This window comes from Oncorhynchus kisutch, linkage group LG1 (genome assembly GCF_002021735.2).
Source record: "Oncorhynchus kisutch isolate 150728-3 linkage group LG1, Okis_V2, whole genome shotgun sequence".
NCBI lineage: Eukaryota > Metazoa > Chordata > Actinopteri > Salmoniformes > Salmonidae > Oncorhynchus > Oncorhynchus kisutch.
The window spans coordinates 17,277,382-17,288,382 of NC_034174.2; the positions used below are offsets into that span (position 1 = coordinate 17,277,382).

Here is an 11,001-nt window from a genome sequence, read left to right on the forward strand (position 1 = left end):
GAAGGAAGTTAGAGGTATTGTGGGAGCCAATGCTTACTAGTGTTAGCACAATGACTGGAGGTCTATGGGTATCTACTAGCATAGAAATGGTAACCACTTGTTCCTCTGGCTCTGGGGAAGTAGATAAAGGGCCTCATTGACAAAATCTCAAAGCATCCCTTTAATAAATTGAATTGTCTGGAGTAGACCACTGTTTCTCAACCTTTATTGCATCAGTGACCTAAAACCTACACGACATGTAAGTCGGACAACTGCTCGTCGTGGACAACTGCTCGTCGTGGACAACTGCTCATCGAACATCTCATTCAAAACTCATGGGCATTAATATGGAGTTGATCCCCCATTTGCTGCAATAACAGCCTGCACTCTTCTGGGAAGGCTTTCCACTAGATGTTGGAACATTGCTGCGGGACTTTCGTCCATTCAGCCACAAGAGCATTAGTGAGGTCGGGCACTGATGTTGGACGATTAGGCCTGACTCGCAGTCAGTGATCCACAAAGTTGGATGCACAGAATCGTCTAGAATGTAATTGTATGCTGTAGCGTTAAGATTTCCCTTCACTGGAACTAAAGGGCCTAGCCCAAACCATGAAAAACAGCCCCAGATCATTATTCCTCCTCCACCAAACTTTACATTTAGCATTATGCATTGGGGCAGGTAGCGTTCTCCTGGCATCCGGCAAACCCAGATTTGTCGGTCGGACTGCCAGATGATGAAGCGTGATTCAACACTCGAGAGACCATATTTCTACTGCTCCAGAGTCCAATGGCAGTGAGCTTTACACCACTCCAGCCAACGCTGACATTGGCATAGTGATCTTAGGCTTGTGTGCGGCTGCTCAGCCATGGAAACACATTTCATGAAGCTCCCGACGAACAGATCTTGTGCTGACGTTATTTCAAGAGGCAGTTTGGAACTAGTGAGTGTTGCAACCGAGGACAGACGAATTTCATCGGTCCTGTTCTGTGATCTTGTGTGGCCTATCACTTCGCGACTGAGCCGTTGTTGCTCCTAGATGTTTCCACTTCACAATAACAGCACTTACAGTTGACCGGGGCAGTTCTAGCAGAGCAGAAATTTGACAAACTGACTTGTTGGAAAGGTGGAATCCTATGACGGTGCCACGTTGAAAGTCACTGAGCTCTTCAGTAAGGCCATTCAAGTCAAATCAAATCAAATGTATTTATAGAGCTCTTCTTACATCAGCTGATATCTCAAAGTGCTGTACAGAAACCCAGCCTAAAACCCCAAACAGCAAGCAATGCAGGTGTAGAAGCACGGTGGCTAGGAAAAACTCCCTAGAAAGGAGCAAAACCTAGGAAGAAACCTAGAGAGGAACCAGGCTATCAAATCAAATTTATTTATATAGCCCTTCGTACATCAGCTGATATCTCAAAGTGCTGTACAGAAACCCAGCCTAAAACCCCAAACAGCAAGCAATGCAGGTGTAGAAGCACGGTGGCTAGGAAAAACTCCCTAGAAAGGCCAAAACCTAGGAAGAAACCTAGAGAGGAACCAGGCTATGAGGGGTGGCCAGTCCTCTTCTGGCTGTGCCGGGTGGAGATTATAACAGAACATGGCCAAGATGTTCAAATGTTCATAAATGACCAGCATGGTCAAATAATAATAATCACAGACAGAACATTTGAAACTGGAGCAGCAGCACGGCCAGGTGAACTGGGGACAGCAAGGAGTCATCATGCCAGGTAGTCCTGAGGCATGGTCCTAGGGCTCAGGTCCTCCGAGAGAGAGAAAGAAAGAGAGAATTAGAGAGAGCATACTTAAATTCACACAGGACACCAGATAAGACAGGAGAAGTACTCCAGATATAACAAACTGACCCTAGCCCCACGACACATAAACTACTGCAGCATAAATACTGGAGTCTGAGACAGGAGGGGTCAGGAGACACTGTGGCCCCATCCGATGATACCCCCGGATAGGGCCGAACAAGAAGGATATAACCCCACCCACTTTGCCAAAGCACAGCCCCCACACCACTAGAGGGATATCTTCAACCACCAACTTACCATCCTGAGACGGGGCCGAGTATAGCCCACAAAGATCTCCGCCACGGCACAACCCGAGGGGGGGGGGGGGGGGGCGCCAACCCAGACAGGAAGATCACATCAGTGACTCAACCCACTCAAGTGACATACCCCTCCTAGGGACGGCATGAAAGAGCACCAGTAATCCAGTGACTCAGCCCTTGAAATAGGGTTAGAGGCAGAGAATCCCAGTGGAAAGAGGGGAACCGGCCAGGCAGAGACAGCAAGGGCGGTTCGTTGCTCCTGGGCCAGACTACACTCAATCATATGACCCACTGAAGAGATGAGTCTTCAGTAAAGACTTAAAGGTTGAGACAGTGTTTGCGTCTCTCACATGGGTAGGCAGACCATTCCATAAAAATGGAGCTCTATAGGAGAAAGCCCTGCCTCCAGCTGTTTGCTTAGAAATTCTAGGGACAATTAGGAGGCCTGCGTCTTGTGACCGTAGCGTACGTGTAGGTATGTACGGCAGGACCAAATCAGAGAGATAGGTAGGAGCAAGCCCATGTAATGCTTTGTAGGTTAGCAGTAAAACCTTGAAATCAGCCCTTGCTTTGACAGGAAGCCAGTGTAGGGAGGCTAGCACTGGAGTAATATGATCAAATTTTTTTGGTTCTAGTCAGGATTCTAGCAGCCGTATTTAGCACTAACTGAAGTTTATTTAGTGCTTTATCCAGGTAGCCGGAAAGTAGAACATTGCAGTAGTCTAACCTAGAAGTAACAAAAGCATGGATTAATTTTTCTGCATCATTTTTGGAGTTTCTGATTTTTGCAATGTTACGTAGATGGAAAAAAGCTGGACTATTCTACTGCCAATGTTTTCCTATGGAGATTTCATGTCTGTGTGCTCGATTTTATACAACTGTCAGCAACAGGTGTGTCTGAAATAGCCAAATCCCCTAATTTGAAGGGGTGTCCACATAGTTTTGTGTGTATATATAGTGTATATTACCACCCTTCCTCCACTGCTGTTCACGGACCATTGAGAAACTCTGGTCTAGAGACCACTGACAGCAAAAGCCCCAAAACTGTATATTTTCATAAATACTTGGGTTTCAAGTAATAAACAGTTGGACCAAGGGGTTTAAAACTACTCCAGATCATTATATCAAGCTACCTACCTAGGGGTCCAGAATATTTTGCCAAAATAAAGACCACTGCGGTAGTGTGCCAGGGAAAACAAGGCCAGAACAAAGCCAGACTAGTGTTTGACAGTCTTCATCCAAAACCAGGCCAAAGCTAAAGTCAAGCATAATCCCTGCTGAGATTATTCAGTTGGGCTGTCGAACAGCGCCTTGGGAAAAATACTTGGTACCCCTTAAGGTGTTCTCTCTGTCATGTCATGTTCCTCGTCATTTTATGGTTTTACATTCATCCCAAAATATCTTCACTTGTAAAATACAAACAGGTGTAGTTGAGAAAATAAATGTGTTATGGGCACAGTAATCCTGTATCTGCTGTTATTGTGTCAAAATTGAATTCATGAATTAGTGATACATCTTCCTCCTCCAGGTATGGTGCGGTGCCTATCGGCCTGAATATGCCAGCCAGTCCATCAAAACGGACTCCCACAGTCCCCTGGAATACAGGTAACGACCAACTGTAGCGTTTGGCTATTCCAACCTATTTTCTGTTATTAATCTGTTAACACTCTTTATCTTCTCTCACAGGGTGCTCGGCTCCCTACAGAATTTTGGAGCATTCTCAGAGGCATTCCAGTGCAAACCGGGTACTCCCATGAACCCTGAGATAAAATGTCGGGTGTGGTAGCCAGTTCCTGCCTTCTTCTACTCTTGTTAATTATTTCTTGACTGGGGCAACTGAACAAAAGAACATGCTTAACTACCACAGAGGCATCCTGCCTTAGAGTATGTCTGATAGATTTACATGGCAGAAGATAATAGATATTTACACAAGTGTTTTAACAGTGTGTAAATGCAGAATACAGTTTATATATGGACTGGATAACTGACCGAACTACACCCTAGTATCACCACTTGAAGCAGATTAAAACTATGATTAGACAGGAAAAACACTTGCAAGGAGTATGTGCTTATATGGCTACTCAGCTTGAAGATGTTGTCTGTGGGTGAACAGTTTTACTTGTGATTTTGTTGTATACACTCTCAGGAAAAAAGATTCTGGGTAGAACCAAAAAAGGTTTCTATAATTGCTTAATTTATGGCACCCCTAAAGGTTCTATATAGAGGGGTTGTTCTTCACTGAACCAAAATTGGATCCATATAGGGTTCTACATTTTAGTTCAGTGAATAAGAATAAGGGTGCCATATATGAAGCAAGCAGAGATCCCTTATTGGTTCTATCCAGAACCTTTTTTCTCTAAGAGTGTACTTGTATCAATCTGAAGCTCCACTGTGGGTGGTCAGTTGATACATGAATAGTCGGGGAAATGTAGGAAATTCCTAAGATTTTGTAGAATAGGTTTCAGCCGAGCTGGCTTTAAATGCTTTAACTGACTTTTTGAAGAATTTCCTAAACAACTCTTTCTGCTTTTTGTCAAGTCATTCGGGTGGCAAATCCACAGCGCTTTGAAGCCCACATATTTAGTGGCTTAAATCTATGTGCGCCGAGTATCTTTAGGCACCGTGTTGCCTTGTACGATCCTGTCTGATATGAAACATTTGTTTTTCAAGACATTTTTCCACGAAGCAAGAGGTAAAGTGAATAATAACACACTGGTTGAATCAACGTTTTTTCCACGATGAAATTACGTGGAACCAACGTGGAATAGACGTTGAATTGACATCTGTGCCCAGTGGCAAGTTTCTCATTACAGTGTGACTACGAAATGAATAAAGGCTCTGTGAGAAAATATAGAGCAGCAGTGAACTAGAGCTGGCTTGGCTACGTCACTCTTTGAAATAAAGCAATTTACCTGAAGACAGACTGTTAAACATTTGCAGCTTTAATCTTAAATAAACATTTAGAAAATCTAAAAAGGATGGCTTACATTTTTTGCTAAAACATACACTACCGTTCAAAAGTTTGGAGTCACTTAGAAATGTCCTTGTTTTTGAAAGAAAATCACATTTTTTGTCCATTAAAAAAAACAATACATTTATCAGAAATACAGTGTAGACATTGTTAATGTTGTAAATGACTATTGTAACTGAAAACAGCTGATTTAAAAAAAGATATACTCTCTTCTGAAACTCATCAGTCTATTCTTGTTCTGAGAAATAAAGGCTATTCCATTAGAGAAATTGCCAAGAAACTGAAGATCTCGTACAACGCTGTGTACTATACAGCATTGGGGCGGCAGGTAGCCTAGTGGTTAGAGCGTTGGGCCAGTAACTGAAAGGTTGCTAGATCGAATCCCCAAGGACTGGGAGGCCCCGGTGCATGGAATAGCCTTCATTTCTCAGGACAAGAATAGACTGACAAGTTTCAGAAGAAAGTTATTTGTTTGTGGCCATTTTGAGCCTGTAATCGAACCCACAAATGCTGATGCTCCAGATACTCAACTAGTCTAAAGAAGGCCAGTTTTATTGCTTCTTTAATCAGAACGACAGTTTTCTGCTGTGCTAACATAATCGCAAAAGGGTTTTCTAATGATCAATTATCCTTTTAAAATGATCAACTTGGATTAGCTAACACAACGTGCCTTTGGAACACAGGAATGATGGTTGATAATGGGCCTCTGAACGCCTATGTAGATAATCCATAATAAATCTGCTGTTTCCAGCTACAATAGTCATTTACAACATTAACAATGTCTACACTGTATTTCTGATCAATTTTATGTTATTTTAATGGACAAAAAATGTCATTTTCTTTCAAAAACAAGGACATTTCCAATTGACCCCAAACATTTGAATGGTAGTGTATATAAATGCGAAATCTACAATATGTAATTGCTTGGAAAGTAGCTTAAAAGACTTGCTAGGCTAACACTGTTTTCTTTGAGAGTTATAGTGATGATCTCCTATGGATTGATCAGTATCTTATTTATGATAGATACTCAATACACGGTCACAACTGTAAGTTGAAACTAAGTGATTTTAATTACTGTATGTCTTGTGTTACATTTCAGAGATAAACATTTGATCAACCAGTGTTGCTTATCTCAGAGCATTGGGCCTTATGAGGATATGGTCAGAAAGGAACATTTAGAGAGGTACATTTCAAAAAGGTGCACAGAGAAGTCTAAGTGTATACAATGCTTTCGCTTTTTTGCATAGAAAAAAAGAACTGAAAACTGATCCCAACATCCCGTAATAGAGTCATGGGTTTGGACTAGCTAGTGACTTAATGAGGAATGTGTAGTCATGCCTCAGCTGCATGGCGTCCCACCTGTAAAACAAGACATTATCTGTACAGAGGAAGGAAACCTCTACATACACACTGGGCCCTAAACAGAGGAATCATGTCCCTTTCCTCCATTTCTCCTCCCTCCATTATATATATTTTAAAAAATCTACAAAGAGACAAAACATCTGTTACTTTTGCATCTTGATCCCCTTTCCATATTGGGTGTGCAAGAAATGGAGGAATGAAATAGAATAAAGTATTCTACTAAAATGGGATACTGTGTGTAGCAGTTCCTTTTATGGCCTATTATCTTTCATGGTCTGACTTGGCTGTCTAAAATGCCAACATTTCAGAGATTACTACGAGATGTTCCACAACGGTTTCCAGGACAGACATCACATGTTCACAATTTGTCCAAAAACTATTTTAATTTCATTTATTTTTATTGTGATTTACACTTGATATTACAACCCCCCCCCCTCTCACACACACACACACACACACACACACACACACACACACACACACACACACACACACACACACACACACACACACACACACACACACACACACACACACACACACACACACACACACACACACAAGGTGGAATGTAGGTATGAATAAAGACACTGGAAACTCCACAAGTGTAGGTGAGGGGTGAAGTGGTACCTCTTGATCACTGCCATTGGTCAGTGGCCTGGGGATGGAAAGGCTGTGTGCTGTAGCATGTATGAGGACTGTCGGGACTCACTAACCACTATAAGGGGTCTCATGATAACACAGATGGACAGATGGACACTGGGGAAATGGCTTCTCATTAGATAGTTGCCAGTCAGGGCCCGGACTGTTTCAATGTTGATTAACAAGCAGTAGAACTAAAGAGCAGAACAGGAGAGTGGAACAGAGAACCAGACAAAATGATTAAACAGGCTGGCATGGTGCTGAGGAAAACAAACACACCGATATTGCTGAGAGCTCAACACAGTCAGGATGCCTTGGTCAATTGAACATGACTGTTCTGTCTCATCAGAGACTGATTTATTGAATGTTCATGATATACTGTATATGCCTTTGAAACTTTTTCTACATTCACTCTGCCTGTTTACTTCTTGTAATGGCTTACTGTAGACTGATGTACAGTGCATGGGATTCCAATAGCTTTGGGACTAGGATGTGAGTGGTGTTGTAGTATAATGACAATCAAAGTGACTGCCCATAGTTTAAACTTTGGGATGTACCCTTGTATTTGTTGTTGGTTTTTCCTCTGGAAAAAGTTTTAAAATAGTAACTTACATTTAAACAGCCTACTGTAATAAGGCACAGTATAGTAGTGTCAATACCATCTGCACAGAAAATATTTTGAGGATTGTACTTCATTCACATTTTGTGTATAAAAACATAGCACACACACACATATACAGTACCAGTCAACAGTTTGGACACACCTACTCATTCAAGGGTTTTTCTTTATTTATACTGTTTTCTACATAGAATATTAGTGAATAATAGTGAAGACATCACAACTATAAAATAACACATATGGAATCATATCGTAACCAAAAAAGTGTGAAACAAATCAAAATGTATTTTATATTTGAGATTCTTCAAAGTAGCCACCCTTTGCCTTGATGACAGTTTTGCACACTCTGGGCATTTTCTCAACCAGCTTAATGAGTAATGCTTTTCCAACAGTCTTGAACGAATTTCCACATATTCTGAGCACTTGTTGGCTGCTTTTCCTTCACTCTGCGATCCAACTCATCCCAAACCGTCTCAATTGGGTTGAGGTCAGGTGATTGTGGAGGCCAGGTCATCTGATGAAGCACTCCATCACTCTCCTTAGTCAAATAGCCAAAACGCTGCCTGGCGGTGTGTTTTGGGTAATTGTGCTGTTGAAAAACAAATGATAGTTCCACTAAGCGCAAACCAGTTGGGATGGCCTATCGCTGTAGAATGCAGTGCTAGCCATGCTGGTTAAGTGTGCCTTTAATTCTAAATAAATCACAGACAGTGTCACCAGCAAAACACCTCCACACCATCACACCTCCTCCTCCATGCTTCACGGTGGGAACCACATATTCAGAGATAATTTGCGTCTCACAAAGAAACAATGGTTGGACCCAAAAATCTCAAGATTGGACTCATCAGACCAAAGGACAGATTTCCACCGGTCTAATGTCCATTTCTCGTGTTTCTTGGCCCAAGCAAGTCTCTTATTATTATTGGTGTCCTTTTAGTAGTGGTTTCTTTGCAGCAATTTGACCATGAAGGCCTGATTCACTCAGTCTCCTCTGAACAGTTGATGTTGAGATGTGTCTGTTACTTGAACTTTATTTGCACTGCAAGGCTGGTAACTCTATGAACATCCTCTGCAGCAGAGGTAACTCTGGGCCTTCCTTTTCTGTGGCTGTCCTCATGAGAGAGAGTTTCGTCATTGCGCTTGATGGTTTTTGCTACTGTACTTAAAGAAATATTCAAAGTTCTTGAAATGTTCCACATTGACTGACCTTCATGTCTTAAAGTAATGATGGACGGTCGTTTCTCTTTGCTTGAGCTGTTCTTGTTATAATATGGACTTAGTCTTTTACCAAATAGGGCTATCTTCTGTATACCACCACTACCTTGTACAACACAACTGATTGGCTGAAACGTATTACGAAGGAAAGAAATTTCACAAATGAACTTTTCACAAGGCACAACTGTTAATTGAAATGCATTCCAGGTGACTACCTCATGAAGCTGGTTGAGAGAATTCCCCAGAGTGTGCAAAGCTGTCATCAAGGAAAATGGTGGCTACTTCAAAGAATCTCAAATACAAAATATATTTTTATTTGTTTAACACTTTTTTGGTTACTACATGATTCCATATGTGTTGTTTCATAGTTGTATTCACTAGTATTTTATAATGTAGAAAATAGTACAAATAAAGAAAAACACTTGAATGAGTAGGTGTGTCCAAATGTTTTGACTGGTACTATATATATATATAGTATAGCTCCTTTAACCTCTGATAATAGATGGACATTTCCCCTCTATAGTATTCCTTAGACCATGAGAATTAAATAAATAAATAATATAGATAGATAGACTATCTGGTATTGGATGTTCATTCTTCTTGCACCTTATCATATAACTCTAAACCAAAATGGAACACGCAGAAAATACATTTCTGAAACAACAAAATTATACCTTGTCATTGCTGTGTACTTCTCTGTTATTCACAGGTGAAAGCTTATACTGCTATATAATTATCTAGACCAACAGCTATTTTTGTGTCTCACAATCCCTTATTAGCGCTATCAATTGATTGTTTACCTGAGATGTTTCAAGTCTCCATTTTCAATGTTTAATTGTGATTATTATAGAGTTATTGAGCTAAATCCTTACTTCTCAAACTCGTGAGTAATTTTCAAACTATTGATTATAATAAATGATGGGTACTTTACAATGTTCTGAATTTGTGCTGTTTTGTGATAAATTGCATATTGCATAAGCATTGCATTAGTAATATGCTATTTATTATGTCACTGTATATCTTGATGTAAAAACAAATGCTATACTTATTGAAGATATGAAGTCAAATTGATTAAATGAACTTGTCTAAGCATCACATGTAGTGTTTGGAGTTTATTGTGGAATGCAGGTTGGATATTCTAATGCTGTTTATTCACATTTTACATAGAGTAGATAGACTTGTGCCTAGATAAACCTAAGTCAATCTAATGGTCCTATTTCTTCCATCAACTGATAAATGAGTTGATAGCTTGTTTATGTGAGTTTCAGCTCTCCCTGTAAAAAATGATATGGTTATTGTAAGGTCTTATTTAACCAACAACTGGCAGCTCTGTACACATATGATGACTGAACTAGATGTTTTCATTTTACGAGGAGTGTTTACAGTGTTCCCAGGGCTCTGCAAAACACTCAACAACATCAAGGTGCAGTCATTGATTACAAGGTGCAGTCATTGGTTACAAGGTGCAGTCATTGATTACAAGGTGCAGTCATTGATTACAAGGTGCAGTCATTGATTCTACATCTTTATTACAATCCCATAAGCCACTAAATTGCTAGTTTAATTTAAAAGTGGCACAACTTATACATACAGTAACTAGTGAAAGTCTACACACCCCTTCCACAGTCTTCACATTTTTGTCCTTCAGAGCTACGCAACACATTTTTGTCCTTCAGAGCTACACAACACATTTTCAAAGTGCAATAAATAAATAAAAACATTTTCCACATGAAGAATAAAATAAAAACCTAAATGATTTTGATTGTGTATGTCTTTACACCCCAGGGTTAATACTTGGTGGAATCACTTTTTATTTTTATGTAACCTTTATTTAACTAGGCAAGTCAGTTAAGAACAAATTCTTATTTACAATGACGGCCCTCCCCGGCCAAACCCGGACGACGCTGGGCCAATTGTGCGCCGCTCTATGGGACTTCCTATCACTTCCTTTTCCTATTGTGATATAGCTTGGAATCGAACCAGGGTCTGTCGTGAAGCCTCTAGCCCTGAGAGGCAGTGCCTTAGACCACTGTGCCTCTTGGGAGCCCAATGTTGGCAGCCATGACAGCTGTGAATCATTTTGAATAATATTCTACCAACTCTGACGGCAACATACTGTATGTCCATTGTTTTTTTTTCAATTGCTTAAGCTCAGTAAA

At 40.6% G+C, this 11,001-nt stretch overlaps 1 protein-coding gene across 1 annotated transcript in view; it reads left to right on the forward strand.

The window, feature by feature from the left end:
- Window positions 1–5,083, forward strand: part of LOC109898304 (membrane metallo-endopeptidase-like 1) — a 32,428-nt gene extending 27,345 nt beyond the window's left edge. The window contains exons 23-24 of the mRNA XM_020493247.2: window positions 3,562–3,638; window positions 3,720–5,083. Of these exons, the coding sequence (XP_020348836.1) occupies window positions 3,562–3,638; window positions 3,720–3,819 (177 nt within the window). The 3' untranslated portion in view covers window positions 3,820–5,083. The remainder of the gene's footprint in view (window positions 1–3,561; window positions 3,639–3,719) is intronic.
- The last annotated feature ends 5,918 nt before the right edge of the window (window positions 5,084–11,001 follow it).